The 19,022-nt window shown below is 40.8% G+C and overlaps 1 protein-coding gene across 1 annotated transcript; it reads left to right on the top strand.

The window, feature by feature from the left end:
- Positions 1 to 15,348: 15,348 nt before the first annotated feature.
- On the top strand, positions 15,349 to 17,041 carry LOC143850922 (F-box/LRR-repeat protein At3g48880-like). The gene is made up of 2 exons (XM_077360209.1): positions 15,349 to 15,752; positions 16,212 to 17,041. Exons 1-2 carry the CDS (start codon positions 15,397 to 15,399, stop codon positions 16,708 to 16,710), a joined length of 855 nt encoding a protein of 284 aa, XP_077216324.1. The 5' UTR covers positions 15,349 to 15,396; the 3' UTR covers positions 16,711 to 17,041.
- Positions 17,042 to 19,022: the final 1,981 nt, after the last annotated feature.

Genomic DNA, 19,022 nt, shown 5'->3' with positions numbered 1-19,022 from the left:
CCCGTAAATTGAAAAACTGGCGTTGATGTCATGCTGGTGTTAATAATAGTCTTTCCATCTTCCTAAGGACTCTCCACAGGGGCGACGCCAGGAATTTTGCACAAGGGGGGCAAAAATTATAGTAATTTTTTATCTATCTCGAAATTAAGATAGAAAAAATTTCTATCTGAAATTTTGCACAAGGGGGCAAAAATTATAGTAAATTTTGCACAAAAAAGGGAGATAAAAATGGTAAAATTAAAATTTTAAACTTATTTTCTATCTTAGGGATGATTGGAAAGGGGGGCATATTTTTTAAAAAAGGGGTAAGTATTAAAAAATTATTAAAAAATAAAGGCATATTTTTTTTTTCCAAAAAAATAAGGGGGGCAATTGCCCCCCTTTCCTCTCATGTGGCATTGCCCCTGACTCTCCATATCTCAATTCTCAAGTGCCAAAGTGCCCTTTTCCAACTGAGTCTTTCCATCTTCCAACGAACAAAAAGTTTAATTTTCCATCTTCTCAATGCCTCAAAAATACCCTCATGCATGCCTTGGAAGGGGGTTTGAGGGGGCCCGACCCGAGTTACATAAGTTATAGCATGTACATTTTTTTCTATTGTTAGTTAAAAGTTAAAAGTGAAAACCCACGCACCCCTTGTTATTATTGTATGTGAGTGTAATTTATGCTTCTATGAGTTGAGTTGATTCAAGTGTTTGATTCAGCATTGTTTAATTGTAATTACAACATTGTTTGTTTACAACATTGTTTGATTCAAGTGTAATGTGAGTGTAATTTCTACTTCTATGGGTTGAGTTGCCTTGCCAAACAAGAATTTTACTTAAAAAATTGCGTCAACGTGAAAAAACCCGACCCTACCCGACCCGACCCGACCCGAGATTTATCATGGGTAGGGCCGGGTTTGGGAATCGTGGGTTTTCCGAAAAAAAACCCGACCCGACCCGACTTCTCGGGTAGGGTTGGGTTCTCCAAAACCCGACCCGCCCGACCCGAGTTGCAGCCCTAATTGGGTGTGCCTTTTGTATGCCGGTCTTGGTACAAAGCATCTACTAATCCTCTCTCCTGGCAAGTTCTCAATTTCATTCCATTCTACCATTTAGAATGGGATGCGAGCCTTTTTGAGGAGAGGTTCATGCGAGAATATCGTGTACAGAAATACTCATTCGCAGGCTTACTGAAATTCGTTGTCACTTGTAGCCGTGGATCTGCTGTGGTGCTGAAATTTCCTCCTGAGGATGTTAAATTGGAGAACATAATCTATGTGTCAGACGAGTAAGTATACAATACTACACCCACTTTCAAGGCTTGTGACGCAACAACCGGTACAAGACAACTACAAACCCGTGATCTCTCTCTCTATCCAACATGAACCGTTGGTGGGACCCAACAATTAATTTGTTTAACTCTTTGATCATGGAAGGCTCCACCATAGGATGATCCACACCATATTTTCAAGATGGCATGCACTTTCACATTATAGGCCCACACCATAGGATGATCCAAACCGTCCATTTGATGTCCCACAAAGTAAATAGGTTGTGCCCAAAAAAATCATTTCCTTAGGATGATCCTAGCCCTCCTATCTATAGAGAAACTGCATATTAAATTTCTATAGATCGGAGGGTTGCGATCATCATATGGAAATGATTTTTCGGGCACAACCTATTTACATTGTGGCCCATTTTGAAAAATACTTGACTATACAGGCTTACACCATATAGAAACTCTATTCTAAAGAAATAGTACTCTCTCTTCTATCTTTGAACACAACCCTTAGTGAGGCCCAACAATGAATGGGTTAGATCTTTGAAGAAGACGGACATCATAAACATGTATTTTATTTTATTTTTTATTTTTAAATCAGCTTATTTTGTTCATAGATTCAAACCATTCATTTGTTGCGACCCAACCTAAATAGACCTAGCGGCAAAAACAAATCTCCCTAGAAGGACCCTAACTCTTCAATCCGTGGAGATTCCTATATGGTGTTGTCGAGATCATATTTTTTGGGCAAAAACTTTGAAGCTCAACAAATGAATGGCTTCGATCTTCAAACAAAGTGGCCTAGTGAATTTTCTAAAACAAATACGCGCCATATGACGCATGCATGTAGGTGAGGTCGGGTCGGCCCAATGTATATTGTGTTGTTGACAGGTAAGCATATATTTCGTTAAAAAACCAATGAAGCCTGCCTTTTCGAAGATCCAAACCATTCAGTTGTTGGGCCATAACGTTACTTAACTGTGCCCCAAAAACAGTTTCCATTCGATGATCCTAGCTGGATCTATAGATAAACTACACCATGGAGAAATCACTATAGATCAAAGAGTAAGGATCTTGGAGATGATTTTATAGGCACCATTTTATTTTAAAAAAGAATATGTACATGTTACGTGCATAGTGCAATGTGGGTTGTTGGGATAAGGATGATGATGTGGCTTTGGGATAAACCACTTAGTTTGGGTAGATCTTAGGTTGTTATTAGCATCTCACCTGGCAAAAATGTTGAATTTCAAAAAGGGGGTCCCCCACATGCATACAGGTGGTCCAGTGTAGCTGGTCCTATTCAAGACTCATCAGCAACAGCTACTCCTTACTCTAAGATCAACAGCTTTGAAGATATTATCTCAGCCTTATCCCCTCCGCACCACAGCGACTCTCCTCGAGTAGATGTAATCTACGTGCCAGATTTGGATCCAATGGAATTTTCTGAAAGAGAAGTTGCTTCAGAGGACCTTTGGGCTTCTCCACTGGTGAGCCCTGGGAACCAGGAGGAGAGCCTCCTCCACGACTCAAGCACAATGGGCGCTACTCGCACGTATTATGAGACTGAGGAGGAGCTCGGTGACAATCGGGTGTGGGGGTATAGTCTGCAACGTCACAAGAGTAGGTGTATCCTTATCTCTCGTGATGACCTTTTCTTCATTCAGTGCCGGGTGGGGCAAAGGAAGGTGATCATTGATTATAGTGGTTTGGGAGGTATGAAGCATTTATTCTCTGGTGAAGTTAGGGAGTGGTCATTTCGCTCGCTCGTCAGGGTATCGCTTGGAAGTTTCTCCCATCTTTGTCCACTGAGATGGTGTAGCAAGGCGGATTTTCAGCTCCTGCCTTGTGCCTCAGAACTCTCTTATGTCCCTCCACGGAATAATTCGGGCTTGGTTTCTTCTCAACAGGTGCTTGAATTGATGGTGGATCATACCATGCACATTAGTTCTCATCTGGGTCTAATATTTCCGGGTCCCGTTGAGGAATATAGGTCTAGCATAAAGGCGGCAGAACTACGGGAGGTCGCTGGAGTGTCATCTTCAGCCTCCCTATCCGAAGTAAACCTGAAACGCACGGAGCGCGAATTGGTGAGACTTCAATCGGATATCAATTATGATTCTGGATCGCATAGCAAAGGTCTCACATCCCAGAAAAAAAGGAAGAAAGTCTGGTATCAGGGCGGGGAGGAATTCATCGGAATACAGTTGTTAATGAAGATTTTATCCAGGAATATAAACGGCTTGGGCTCTCGGGAGAAAAGAATTCAAATCAAAGCACTAGTTAAACATCGGCGCCCTGAGGTTGTTTGTCTTCAGGAAACAAAGATGGAACAAATCCGTAACATAGATATGAGAAGCATGGGGTTCAATACTGACTGGAATTTTGCTTTCTTAGCATCCAAAGGGGCTTCAGGGGGCATCTTGGTGGCTTGGGATTCAGTCTAGTGGGACAGCACGGATGTTTGGCGTGGAGTTTTTTCTCTCTCCGTTGCTTTCCGAAAATGCAATGATAATTCAGTCTGGTTCTTCTCAGGCGTCTATGGTCCTTTGTCATCCTCTGAGAAGTGTCTTTTTTGGGAAGAACTAAATCAGACGCGACGCCTATGTTCCGCTCCTTGGTGTATCGGGGGGGATTTCAATGAAGTTCTAGGATCAAGAGATCGTCTTGGGGGACAGCGAGTCACTGCGGGCATGAGATCTTTCGCTGATTTCATCGCAATCAATGAGCTCACAGATTTACCTTTGGGTGGCTCCTCTTTCACCTGGGCCAGAGGTTCGAACCGAAGTCGGCTTGATCGATTTCTTCTCTCGGGTGACTGGTTGACAATTCTTTCTGAAGTCTATCAGCAGGCTTTACCCCATTCAGTTTCCGACCATTGCCCTCTCCTTTTGTCTCCTAAAATGGAGTTCTGGGGTCCGCCCCCCTTCAGATTTGAAATAGCTTGGATGCAAAATCCTCAAATGGAGGCTCTCTTAGTCCGATGGTGGTCTGAAAGCGTATTTGAAGGTCCAGGAGACGTAGTTATAGGCAAAAAATTACGCTTCATTAAGGGAAAATTAAAAGAGTGGGATAAGGAACAGAAAGAAGTGGACCAAGGCAGGAAGAGGATTCTTGAGGACAGATTGATGGAGATAAATACATTGGCAGAGAGTGGTTTGGCCTCGGCGGAGGATTATGAGCAACAAGGAAGATTAATTCAAGAGCATAAAGAGTTGTTGATGCTTAAAGAAATCTCTTGGCGCCAAAGATCTCGAGTCAAGTGGTTGTTGGAGGGAGATAAAAACACAGCCTTCTTCCATGCCATGGCTAGTGCTCGCAGAAGAAGGAACAAAATTGAATCCTTAGAAGTGGAGGGGGAGATTGTATCTAACAAGGAGCGAATTATTGAAGAAATTATTGAATTCTACAGATCTTTATACTCAGCTGATGGGATGTTACGCCCAATTCCTCAAGACATTTGTTTTGATAGCTTAAGCCTGGAAGCCTCAGCCGGATTGGAAATCCCTTTCTCTGAGGTGGAAATCCGATCAGCCCTATTTTCTCTGGCAAAAGATAAAGCCCCTGGACCCGATGGTTTTTGTTTGGCTTTCTTTCAAACTTGCTGGGAAACAGTAAAATCGGACATTCTTCGATTCTTCATAGAATTTTTTGAGGGAGCCATCCTTGACAAAGGGACAGGTGCAACTTTTCTCGTCCTCATTCCAAAAATTGAAGGAGCAACAAAAAGCTCGGATTTTTGCCCGATTAGCTTGGTGGGCAGCCTTTACAAAGTCCTCGCAAAGGTTCTGGCGGATCGTATCAAAGTGGTTCTTCCTTCCATTATATCGGTCTGTCAAAGTGCCTTTATAAGCAACCGGCAAATTCTTGATTGTTCTTTAACAGCCAATGAAGCCATTGACTATTATCGGAGGAAGGGGGAAGGCGGCATTCTATGCAAGCTTGACATGGAGAAGGCATATGACCGAGTGGATTGGGCAGCATTAGATTTTCTCATGGGTCGTATGGGCTTTGGGGGTCGGTGGAGAGGGTGGATCCGGAACTGCTTATCGTCCGCCTGGTTTTCTGTCCTCATCAACGGATCAGCAAAAGGATTCTTCAAATCTTCTAGAGGATTGCGGCAGGGCGATCCTCTCTCTCCTTTTCTTTTCCTGATTGTGGCCGAATCACTGTGCAGACTGCTGAAAAAAGGAAGTGAGTTGGGGCTATATCAAGGGTTTCTTATTGGTGAGAGTAAGGTGGAAGTATCGCTTCTTCAGTTTGCGGATGACACTCTTCTGTTCTGTTCTCCGGTCATATCCCAGATTCTCAACCTTAAAGCAATGCTTCGTTGTTATGAGATGGTTTCGGGTCAAAGATCTAATTTCGCAAAATCTCGGTTGTTCGCGATCAATGTTTCTGAGAGCGATGCATCCTTTTTCGCCGGAATTATGGGGTGTGGTTTAGATGTCTTTCCAGCAACCTATCTGGGTCTTCCTCTTGGTGTGGGTCGACCGAAACACAACCTATGGGCTCCTATTATTCAAAGGATTGAGCGACGTTTGGCTACCTGGAAGCGCCGGTTGGTTTCCAAAGGAGGTAGATTAGTGCTTATAAAGGCCGTTCTATCCAATATGCCGATATATTTTCTATCTCTTTTTCAATGTCCCGCCTCGGTTGCTAAACGCATCGAACAAATTCAGAGACGCTTCCTGTGGGGCGGATCAGGGTCTTCCAAGGGGGTCTCCCTGATTAAATGGAGTATGGTATGCTTGCCTACTAAAAATGGAGGTTTGGGTATCAGGAGGGTTCAGAGTTTTAACCAGGCCCTTATGGGCAAGTGGCTGTGGAGATTTGGCGAAGAACAATCCTCTTTGTGGGTCCGGGTCATTGGAAGTAAGTATGGTTCAGATCATGGGCATTGGGACTCTGTTGATAATTTTAAACTCAAAGGTCTCACAGTTTGGAGGGACATCTTGAAGTTGAAGTCGTTATTTGCTCCTGGCGTCCGATTCAGAGTATATAGGGGGGATCGGGTTCGGTTCTGGCAGGATTCTTGGTGTTCGGATGATCCTCTTCAAATGATGTTTCCTGACTTATTCATCGTTTCATCTCAGAAAGAGGCCTGGGTATCAGAATGTTTTGCAAGGGAACATAGGAAGGTGGATTGGTCTCCTAAGTTTCGCAGAGACTTCTTTGTTAGGGAGTTAAGCTCTTACAGTGCCCTCCTCTCCTTATTGGATTCTTGCTTTATCAAGTCTTCGGGCGTAGATCGTCGGATTTGGATTTGGAATCCTTCGGGGATATTTTCAGTCAAATCTTTTTATAACCATCTGATCCCTTCTTTGGGTGGTCGGTTAGCTGGGGCCGCATTCAAACTATGGATTTTTTGAGGAAGCAAGGAATGTGGTTGGTAGATCACTGTCCTCTATGTTTATCCGCTGGGGAATCCATTGACCACCTTTTCATACACTGTAAGGTTGCTCGTCATATTTGGGGTCTTATTTTTTCTCGTTTTGGAATCAGTTGGGTCCCCTCCAACTCTATGGCTGAATTCATTCAGAGTTGGGCCTGGACTCCTTGGAAAAGGAAAGGCAGAACGCTGTGGAAGATGTGTCTCCTGGCCTCATGGTGGTTCTTGTGGAAGATGTGTCTCCTGGCCTCATGGTGGTTATTGTGGAAGATGTGTCTCCTGGCCTCATGGTGGTTCTTGTGGAAAGAGAGGAATGCTCGTATGTTTGAAGGGAAGGCTAGATCTCCCTATTGGATTTATATTCAGTTGATAGCTGCGGTCATATCCTGGGCTCGAAGCCTTCCTCTGTTTCGTTTTGTTTCAGCTTTCGACCTCTGGGAAGGATGGTCAATCATATGCTTGGAATCGGCTACCAAAGTGAAAATCCTCCCCTCCTGGATTCCTCCTCCTCCGGGGTCCCTGAAACTTAACTTTGACGGATCGTCTATCGGCAATCCAGGAATGGTAGGAGTAGGGGGGTTATGTAGAAACCACAAAGGGGAAGTCCTCTGGGCCTACTCGGGGCCTATCGGAGTGGCAGACTCAAATGAGGCAGAGGTCCGAGCCGTTCATAGCGGGCTTCTCTCGATGCCTCGTCTGGAGTGCGACAACATTATCGTCGAAGGGGATTCCTTAAATGTTATTCGCTGGCTTTCGGGTAACGCTTCTCCCCCTTGGCGATTTTTGCCTCTCTTAGAGGAAATTGAGGACAGAGCTAAGGGCTCCTCAATAGTTTTTCGCCATGTCAGGAGATCAGCCAATGCGGAAGCAGACACCCTTGCCAAGAAAGGAGTCTTTCGGGCCGCGTTTGAGTGCTTTGACTATCTACCTCCTTGAATTATTGCACTGCTATCTTTGTATTATCTTTGTTCCTTCAGGACCACCTCGGTTCTGTTTTTACATATATATATATATATATATATATATATATATATATATATATATATATATATATATTCTGTTGCCCTTTTCAAAAAAAAATTATCATTTTACAATTTCTTACGAAAGCGCTATTTTTTAGGAGTTGCACGTAGGATGTTGTTGCTTGTTTGTTGCTAATGTTTAGGGGATATGGTAAGTTGTTTTCTCTCTAAATAATATGTAGCCAGTCATTTTGAGGAATGAAGAAACTTGTTTCAAAATAGTGTCTTGTGCACAAAGGAGGACGACCCTTCCCTCGAAGTGGGTCGATCAAGAGGCCGATCTTCTCTCCGAGAAGATCAAATCCGTTGCGATCCGGATCGGGTTCGTAACAGTGAACCTCTGTATATGCACAATATAATGGCTATTTATTAGAAAATTCATTGTGACCCGAATCCGAATAACGAGTTCATTTGCTTTCTCCGAAAAGCATCTCCATATGATGATCCTAACTCTCTGATAAGTAGAGGCTGATTGGAGGGTTTTGATCATCTCATGGAGAATTTTTGGGCAAGGCCTAAGTATGTTGAGGACCAATATATGAAAGGCTTGGATCTTCGAATCAGGTGGGCCCAAGCAATTTTAAAAAATAAAAATAAATAGACATTTTATGATGGAGCACCTTCTTCAAAGATCTAGACCATTCATTGTTGGGCCCACCAAGGGTTTGTGCACAAAAAGAGCAGAGAGAGCAGTACTTGTTAGAATAAGTACAAGTGGGGCCTACCCTGTTCAAAGATCTTAACAACTCACTTGTTAGGCGCCCTAAAAGTTCATGTTTGAGAGAGAGAGAGAGACAGAGAGAGAGAGAGAGAGAGAGAGAGAGAGAGAGAGATGTTTGTACTGGTAGGAGAGAGCTAGCTGTTGATTGTATGACCCACACCATAGGATGATCCAAATCATCCATTTGAGGGGCCACGATGTAAATTTGTTGTGCCCCAAACAATCATTTCCATAGGATGATCCTCATAGGATGATCCTAGCCCTCAATTCTACAGAGAAACTGCATTTATCAAAACCTCTAAAGATCGGAGGTTTAGGATCAACGATCCTATGGAAATGATTATCTAGGGCACAACCTATTTACATTGTGGCCCATCAAATGGACGGTTTGGATCATCCAATGGTGTGAAAGTACATTCCATTTTGAAAAAATATGGGTGGGGCCTATTATTTTCATAGATTTAAATAAATTGATTGTTATGCCCACCAACTGCTCACACGCTAGGAGAGAGTTCCGGTTTGTAATAGTCTTATACGGGGCCTTGTGGCGTGGGTGAATTTATCACTGCCCATCCCGTAAATTGAAAAACTGGCGTTGATGTCATACGGGTGTTAATAATAGTCTTTCCATCTTCCTAAGGATTCTCCATATCCAAGTGCCAAAGTGCCCTTTTCCAACTGAGTCTTTCCATCTTCCAACGAACAAAAAGTTTAATTTTCCGTCTTCCCAATGCCTCAAAAATACCCTCATGCATGCCTTGTTTTGCCTTGACTCTTTTAAAATACCCTAAAAAATTTCCTCCGGAGGATGTTAAATTGGACAACATAATCTATGTGTCAGACGAGTAAGTATACAAAACCACACCTGTCTAATAATCTTAACCATTCATTTTGTATGCTTTAAAATTTATATTCTATGCCAATTTTCACACTGTGTGTTACATGGATCTTCATAACCGGAATCATATCATTTTCATTAAAATTTTGGAGACAATTTTCCTTCAATTATGTTTTTCTTTCTATCCAAACAGGGCCTTTTTACGTTGTGCCCAACGAATGCACTCTTTATCTATTACTATGTAGCAGGATTAAAAATCGAGATTATTTTTGGGCAGTGATATCCCCCTTCCAATCTACTAGGCCATAACCTAAATAGGTTCTGCCCCAAAAAATCATTTCCACAGGATGATCTTAGCCATCTGATCTAAAGAGAAACTACATATTATGGAAATCTTATATATCGGAGGGATGCGATCATCCTTGGAAATGATTTTGGCAGCACAACCTATTTACATTGAGGCCCATCTCAAATGGACAGCTTGGATCATCCTATGGTGTGGACCGTACATTTCATTTTGAAAAATATGGGCGGGGCCTACAATTGGGCCTTAATGTTACTTTACAACCCACGCCATGATCCAAACCATACTTTTGATGGGCCACAATGTAAATAGGTTGTGCCCCAAAATCATTTCCATGGATGATCGCAACCCTCCAATCTATAAGGTTTCCTATGTTGTGGACCGTACACTTCGTTTTGAAAAATGTAGGTGGGGCCTACAATTGGGCCATAATGTTACTGTACGACTCACACCATAGGATGATCAAAACCATACATTTGATGGGCCACAATGTGAGCTAAAACTCATTTTCATGGGATGATTGCAACCCTCCAATCTATAGAGGCTTCCATAATCTGCAGTTTCTCTTTAAATCATAAGGCTAGGATCATTCGTATATTTGAAATGTCAATGTGCCAGTTTTCCCATCTTTGAACGACCATAAATAAGGAGACTAACAAATTGCCCTAGATTGTTTTCCTTCGTAGCAACACGATTGAGAAGAAATCGAGGATAGGAAATGGGAAGATTTGGAGATGGATTGTTTGCTGAATGTGTTTGGAAGGCTGGGTTTTGAAGACATGGTATTAGGTGTGCCTTTTGTCTGCCAATCTTGGTACAAAGCATCTACTAATCCCCTTTGTTGGAAAGTTCTCGATTCCACTTCTAACAATCTCGCAAAAGCGACCAGCGAAATGCCTTTCTGCAAAGTTTCCTAGCAAATCCCCATTAATTTATTAAGAAGACTGTGGGCCTCCCGACATACTTTATGCTCTGTTTGGTTGCGCTATTTAGGGGGATTGTAGGAGTTTTAAATGCTTGAAATCTCCAAAGATCTACCCAAAGCATGTTTGGTTGTCATTTAGACCTTTGACCACTAGACAACTTCTAGACATCAATATTGCATTTTATCATAGGTGGCGCCTACGTGGTGGAGATATTCCCCCATAATTTTCTCCCCTTTTTTCATCAAAATGGAGAAATTTGTGTGGGGAATTAGGAGAAGATTCGTTTCTTATTCTTTTTATCTCTCTTCCCTTTCTCTCTCTTCCATCCTATATTTTGATAACGACACCCTACATCTTCCGCTAATTTTCTCGCATATCCAAACACTACTCTCAAATCTTCCTCCTAATCTTCTCCCCATCTTCTATGCTTGTCTTTTGTCTCTTTTAACTTCTTCTTCTCCTAATCTCCTAGCCATTTAGGGTGCTTTTTCGTCGTACAAATTAGCAACCAATCGTGGTTGTTGCTGGAAAGTTCTCCACTTCTCACTACTTTTTCTCGTCGGTTTCTTCGACTTTCCCCCCTTTTTCTTTACCTCGATCTCTCATCAACCGTCTCTCTCTCTTTCTCCCTAAGTGGTATCTTTTTTTGTTAATGAAAGAAAAAGGTCACCTAAATTCACCCCCTTGGTGGATTACTGGTTCGGGTGACTCTCAATTCATACATAGGCTCTCTTCAAGGTCTCATCTTATCATTTTCTTTTTACTTGTTCTCTTCCCTCTTTTCCTTTATCCTTTTTCTTTTCCTTGCTTTCTTAACAATCTTTTCATTTATAACATCCTTCTCCTCTTGGCAATTTCCCCCAGTTGATCTATAAAGATATGGAAGAAATGGAGGATAGGAAGTGGGAGGATTTAGATATGGATTGTTTGGTTAATGTGTTTGGAAGGCTGGGTCTTGAAGAAATGATATTAAGTGTGCCTTTCGTATGCCACTCTTGGTACAAAGCGTCTACTAATCCTCTCTGCTGGAAAGTTCTCAATTTCATTCCACTCAACCTTTCAGATTGCGGTGTGAGCCATTTTGAGGAGAGGTTCATGTGTAAATATCGTGTACAGAAATACTCATTCACGGGCTTACTGAAATTCGTCTTCACTTGTAGCCGTGGATCTGCTGTGGTGCTCAAATTTCCTGCGGAGGATGTCAATTTGGACAACATAATCTATGTGTCAAACGAGTAAGTATACAAAACCACACCTGTCTTATAATCCTAACCATTCATTTTGTATAGTTTAAAATTGATATTCCGAGCCAATTTTCACACTGGGTGTGTTACATGGATCTTCAATTTATGATAATATCATTTTCATTAAAATTGTGGAGAGAATTAGTAGGCTTCTTAGAACATTTTTTTCCTATATATAATTCACACATGGTACTGAATCTTTTACTAATGCATATAGGTGCCTGGGTTTGAAATGCCTTGTTCTTCCTTGGTTGGATGGAAGATTCTTGCCAGAGCTCTTGGGTAAGTGGAAGCATTTAGAAAGTTTATTGCTGCAAGGTATGCCATCCTGCATTTCAGAGATATTTAAAGTAATCAACAACCATTGCAAGAATTTTGTTGGCCTAAAAGCATCTGGTTGTGTTGATGACATTGTTGCATCTGCAATCGTTATGTTTCTTCCGAAGATTAAGTACTTGAATCTTAGTGCCTCAACTCTATCAAAGAAAAATCTAATGGTGGTATTGGAGGGCTGCAAGGATCTAGAGTTACTATACCTAAAGAATTGTGTGGGTTTCGATGTGGATGAAGAGATCTTAAATCGAGCTTCTCATATCAGAGACTTTAATTGCGAGGGAGCACAACTTCAAGAGGATTTCTTGTTTGATTATGATAATCATGATGATTATTCTGATGATTATTATCAACCTTCTGACCTCGACTTAGATTATGATATCTTAAATCGAGCTTCTCATATCAGAGACTTTAATTGCGAGGGAGCACAACTTCAAGAGGATTTTTTGTTTGTTTATGATAATTATGATGATTATTCTGATGATTATTATCAACTTTCTGACCTCGACGTAGATTGTGCTAACTCAGATGGTGAATATTACTAGTGATTGTTGATGTTTGCCCAATAAGGTTGTTATATGATGCTATCTTTCTGTTTTGTGGACTCGACATATTTTATCTACTTTTATTAAAATTGGATGGTTAGAATGAAATAGTCTTTTGAAAAATTCTCTTTAACTTTTATTTCTCCATTGAATTAAGCATAGAAACATTGATTATTCCGATGGAGGGTGATGGATACTGCGGCACTTGCATCTCTAACTATTCTTATTCACTAAGCAGAGTATCTAAAACTCAGTTTAAGTAGTGATACTTGAATTTTAGGATAAAAGTGGACTTGACCTGAAGGAAATATAGCACAATAGAGCTTCTAATTAACAAAAAAATTGCTAAACAAAGGCAAGAACCCATCACTAAAGGAAAGTGATATATTCACCCCCTCTTTTTAATTGGGATGGCTCCTTCTGGTGTATTTATGACTACTCTTTTACCCTAAAAGGGGCTGTGCCAAGTGAAAAAGAGGGTTGGATATATAATTTCCAAATGACAGAATACCCTTTTATTCAAGGGTTAAATTTTCAAACAAAAGCCAGCTATCACTAAAGTTCCTACCGTGACAATAGAAAACCAATGGTGAACGGAACCTCTCGGCCCAAACAATATAGCATCAAAATAGACTCTGGCGGACGAAAGATGGTTAGCCAGTCATAAGAAAACCTAACCACAGTCAAGTATTTTTCAAAGTGGACCATAGTATTATCCAAACTGTCCATTTGGTGGGCAACAATGTAAAAAGTTGTGCTCCAAAAATCATTTCCATAGGATGATCTGAACTCTGCTCTATAGAGGTTTCTATAATATGTAGTTTCAATTGGAGAGCTTGGATCATCCTATGGAAATGATTTTTTAGGCACAACCTATTTACGTTGTCGCCCATCAAATGGACGGTTTGGATCATCCTATGGTGTGGGCCGTAAGATAAATTCTCGTGAGGATAAGTATGGGTGGGGCCTACCTTCTTCAAACATTTAAACAAATCAAGTGTTGGGCCCCACCAACAGTGAGTGAGAGAGAGAGAGAGAGAGAGAGAGAGAGAGAGAGAGTTGGTGTTGTTGTGGGCCTTGTGGCTTCACATGGCGAACGAGGGTGAGTTTATATCTTAGAAGTGGGTGAATTAATCACCGCCGTCTGCAAAATTCACCCAACGAAAGTAGGGGTGGCAGTGGTTCGGTTTCGGTTCGGTTTGACCCTTAAACTAAACCGAACCAAAATTTGAATTGGTTTGGAAAACCAAACCGAATCCGAATTTTGCGTTCAGTTTAGGTTCGGTTCTGCCAATTTTGCCAATCCTTCCTCATATTCATTGGAAATATTCGGTTTCGGTTCGGTTTGATCCCCAAGCCGATCCAAACCCAAATTTGAATCGGTTTGGTTTAACTAAACCGAAACCAAATTTTCGGCTCGGTTCCGGTTCGGTTCGGCCAATTTTGCCACCCCTAAACGATAGTGAATCTATTTGCAAATTGTCAAACTAGAAGACCCTGTTTTGCAAATAAAGCAATGTAGAAGACTTCTTTTGCAAAAACCCCATAAAGAAGCACCAGAAGAGGGAGAAAGAGCAATCGTTCAAGTCCAATAGGTAAATATCCCTTGGCTCGTGAGTTGACCTTCAAAACTGTCCTTAAGAATTTGGTAGTGAAACTCGTAAACTTTGTCTTTCCCGACATTTCCCTTCCCTTTTCTTGATTTGAATTACTTTATTACATGTAAATGAGTGGAAGACTGGCATAGATGACAGGCGCATTGTAAGGGTGTTTATAATAGAGTCTTCCTATCTTTCCAGGGACCACCTTATATCTATCAAGTGCCAAAGGGCCCGTTTTCAACGAGTCTTTCTCTATTCTAATATGGAGTTCCTCCATAGACGATTAAAACACCTTTCTACGTTGTGCCCAACGAATGCACTCTTTATCTATTTTTTTTTTTTTTGAGAAGGTAACTATTTCATTTCATATGTAAAAATTTACAAAATGACACACGGGACAAGCTGTCCCTGTGACTGTACAAAAAAAGCAAGACTATAATCTTATATAATCCCCATGATATCGTTAAAAGATATTTCCGTGTCTGATCGGATTGCACCCGCCTTTGCTAGTACGTCCGCCATTGAATTTGCTGTTCGTCTCCTATGCGTTAATGATGGGCGGATATCTCGAACAAGGTCTCTAATCTGTGTGGGGAATTAGGAGAAGATTCGTTTCTTATTCTTTTTATCTCTCTTCCCTTTCTCTCTCTTCCATCCTATATTTTGATAACGACACCCTACATCTTCAGCTAATTTTCTCGCGCAACCAAACACTACTCTCAAATCTTCCCCCTAATCTTCTCCCCATCTACCATGCTTGTCTTTTTCTCTTTAACTTCTTCTCCTAATCTCCTAGCCATTTAGGGTGCTTTTTCGTCGTACAAATTAGCGACCAATCGTGGTTGTTGCTGGAAAGTTCTCCACTTCTCACTACTTTTTCTCGTCGGTTTCTTCGACTTTCCCCTCTTTTTCTTTTCCTCGATCTCTCATCAACCCTCTCTCTCTCTCTTTCTCCCTAAGTGGTATCTTTTTTTTGTTAACGAAAAGAAAAAGGTCACCTAAATTCACCCCCTTGGTAGATTACTGGTTCGGGTGACTCTCAATTCATACATAGGCTCTCTTCAAGGTCTCATCTTATCATTTTCTTTTAACTTTTTCTCTTCCCTCTTTTTCTTTATCCTTTTTCTTTTCCTTGCTTTCTTAACACTCTTTTCATTTATAACATCCTTCTCCTCTTGGCAATTTCCCCCAGTTGATCTCTAAAGATATGGAAGAAATGGAGGATAGGAAGTGGGAGGATTTAGATATGGATTGTTTGGTTAATGTGTTTGGAAGGCTGGGTCTTGAAGAAATGATATTAAGTGTGCCTTTCGTATGCCAGTCTTGGTACAAAGCATCTACTAATCCTCTATGCTGGAAAGTTCTCAATTTCATTCCACTCAACCTTTCAGATTGGGATGCGAGCGATTTTGAGGGGAGGTTCATGCGAGAATATCGTTTACAGAAATACTCATTCACGGGCTTACTGAAATTCGTCGTCACTCGTAGCCATGGATCTGCTGTGGTGCTCAAATTTCCTGCGGAGGATGTCAATTTGGACAACATAATCTATGTGTCAGACGAGTAAGTATACACAACCACACCTGTTTTATAATCCTAACCATTCATTTTGTATAGTTTAAAATTGATATTCTGTGCCAATTTTCACACTGGATGTGTTACATGGATCTTCAATTTATGATAATACCATTTTCATTAAAATTGTGGAGAGAATTTTCCGTCAATTATGTTTTTCTTGCGATCCAAAAAGGGGCTTAGGAGTCTACCTAAGAAAAAAATGTACCACAATTTTTAAAAATTCATATTCATTCATATGAATTGTTAGGATTATAAGACAGGTGCAAACCCTAACTAAAATGACTCCTAAAATAAAGAAATTAACTAAAGTGTAATCAGATATAGCCTGATAATTTTTGGGATTTGCTGATGGTTTCAATCGAGCCCCCTCTTAGGCTTCTTAGAACATATTTTTTCCTATATATAATTCACACATGGCACTGAATCTTTTACTAATGGATATAGGTGCTTGGGTTTGAAATGCCTTGCTCTTCCTCGGTTGGATAGAAGATTCTTGCCAGAGCTCGTGGGTAAGTGGAAGCATTTAGAAATTTTACTGCTGCAAGGTATGCCATCCTGCATTTCAGAGATGATTAAAGTAATCAACAACCATTGCAAGAATTTTGTTGGCCTAAAAGCATCTGGTTGGGTTGATGACAATGTTGCATCTGCAATCGTTATGTTTCTTCCGAAGATTAAGTACTTGGTTCTTAGTGCCTCAACTCTATCAAAGGAAAATCTGATGGTGATATTGGAGGGCTGCAAGGATCTAGAGTTACTATACCTAAAGAATTGTGTGGGTTTCGATGTGGACGAAGAGATCTTAAAACGAGCTTCTCATATCAGAGACTTTAATTGCGAAGGAGCACAACTTGAAGAGGATTATGATGATCATGATTATCAACTTTCATCCCGCGACGTAGATTGTGCTAACTCAGATGGTGGATATGACTCATGTGACTAGCGATTGTTGATGTTTGCTCAATAAGGTTGCTCAATAAGGTTGTTATATGATGCACAGGGTATATAGGAAAAAAAGAAAACCACCCCTCTTAGCTTTCTTATCTCCTCCTTCGTGTTGGATCCCCTCCATTCACAAGCTATCCTTTGGGAGGAGCATATAAGATTTAGGTGGTGGTTATCTCTTAGTTGAAAGGCTGGCCCTCTCTTGCCCGCATCTCCTCCTTTGGAGTTTTATCTTGTTCTTGTTGTTTGTTTGGTTTTGCTTTTCTTTTGTTATGCTGTGTTTTGTGAGCTCTGCAATCATATGTGATGGGGGGCTCTCTTGTTTCTAATTTCCTCGCTGTATCTTTCCCTTATTTAATATATCTGGTAGGGGTCCGCCTAAACCCAGCTTACCATAAAAAAAAAAAAAAAAAAAATCTTTCTTTTTTGTGGACTCGACATATTTTATCGGCTTTTACTAAAATTGAATGGTCAGATGAAAATAGTCTTTTGAAAAATTTACTTTTAACTTTTATTTCTCCATTTAATTACGTATAAAAGCATTGATTATTGTTGATTATTCCCATGGAGGGTGATGGATGCTGCGGTTTCCTACTCACCAAGCAGAGTATCTAAAACTCAGTTTGAGTAGTGATACTTGAATTTTAGGATAGAAGTGGACTTGACCTGAAGAAAATATACTACAGAAGAGCTTCTAATTAACAAAAAATTGCTAAACAAAGGAAAGAACCTATCACTAAAGGATAGTGATATATTCACCCCCTTTTTTTAATTGGGATGACCCCTTCTAGTATATTTATGACTAGGGGTGCAAGTTTGGCCTTGTCAGCCCTGACCCGCCCTCAGTCCAAACAGGGTCTGGGCTGGATTTTCCAACCCTGAGGGTGGGTCATGGTTCCTTTTTTAGGCCCTGACTCAGGGTCGGGTTGGGTTCTGGGTTAATGCCTCGGGTCACTTTGACCCGGCCCAACCCTAAGTTTTCTATTATAGAATTGAAGCATCTGTGCATGTTCCGTTTGCTAATGTTTTCTATTATCTTGGATGGATGTTTCTTTAGATTATTATTATTAATTGTCTCTGCTGCCTGTCATGTTGTTGAATTCATAGTCTTATTTTGTTACCTTCCTCTGTTTATTGATCATTCTGTTCTATATGATATGTGGTTGCTTTATTTGTGGCACTCTTAATAGGTATTTGCACTAGAGTCAATCAGGGCGGGCCAGGGCCGCGCTGAGCCTTATAGGGCGGGCAATAGGAAAAATTCTCTTTAACTTTTATTTCTCCATTGAATTACGCATAAAAGCATTGATTATTCCCATGGAGGGTGATGGATGCTGCGGTACTTCCATCTCTAACTATTACCAAGCAGAGTATCTAAAACTCAGTTTGAGTAGTGATACTTGAATTTTAGGATAAAAGTGGACTTGACCTGAAGAAAATATAGCACATAAGAGCTTCTAATTAACAAAAAAATTGCTAAACAAAGGAAAGAACCTATCACTAAAGGATAGTGATATATTCACCCCCTTTTTTTAATTGGGACGGCCCCTTCTAGTGTATTTATGGCTACTCTTTTACCCGAGAAGGGGCTGTGTGAAGTGAAAAAAAGGGTTGGATATATCATTTCCCAATGACAAAATACAATTTATTCAAGGGTTGAATTTTCAGACAAAAGCCACCATCACTAAAGTCTAAAGCCCAAAGATGGTCTGCCGTAGAGTCACAGGAAAACCTAACCACAGTCAAGTATTTTTCAAAGTGGACAGTAGGATTATCCAAACCGTCCATCTGATGGGCAACAACGTAAATAAGTTGTGCTCCAAAAATCATTTCCATAGGACGATCTGAACTCTGCGATCTATAGAGGTTTCAATAATATGCAGTTTTAATTGGAGGGATTGGATCATTCTACGGAAATAATTTTTGAGGCATAACCTATTTACGTTGTCGCCCTTCAAATGGCCGGTTTGGATCATCCTTCTTCAAGCATTTAAACAAATCAAGTGGTGGGCCCCACCAATGGTTCATGAGAGGGAGAGAGAGAGACGGTTATACTAGTGTTGTACTGGTTTGGCTACACAAGTGGTAAGAGAGGGTGAATTTATCTTAGAAGGGGGTGAATTTATCACCGTCCTCAAAAATACCCTCATGCATGCCTTGTTTTGCCTTGACTCTTTTAATTCTTCTGGTTGATAGTGATAGCTAGTACCTCTTTCCATGCATTTCTCTATAAATAAGGTGCCTCTAACAATTAGCTCCTCAAAACTTTCGATCACAAGGCTTTAAACTTAGAAAGGCAGTTGAGAAGAA

The sequence above is a fragment of the Tasmannia lanceolata genome, unplaced genomic scaffold (genome assembly GCF_043159265.1).
Source record: "Tasmannia lanceolata isolate RefF3 unplaced genomic scaffold, GAP_Taslan_0.1 ptg000018l, whole genome shotgun sequence".
NCBI classification, from domain to species: Eukaryota; Viridiplantae; Streptophyta; class Magnoliopsida; order Canellales; family Winteraceae; genus Tasmannia; species Tasmannia lanceolata.
This window is presented reverse-complemented; position numbering and strand designations above follow the sequence as displayed.

Coding starts and splice junctions, on each gene's coding strand:
- LOC143850922 (XM_077360209.1), top strand. CDS start 15,397: ATGGAAGAAATGGAGGATAGGAAGTGGGAGGATTTAGATATGGATTGT. Junction 15,753..16,211: donor ATAATCTATGTGTCAGACGA/GTAAGTATACAC, acceptor TAATGGATATAG/GTGCTTGGGTTTGAAATGCC.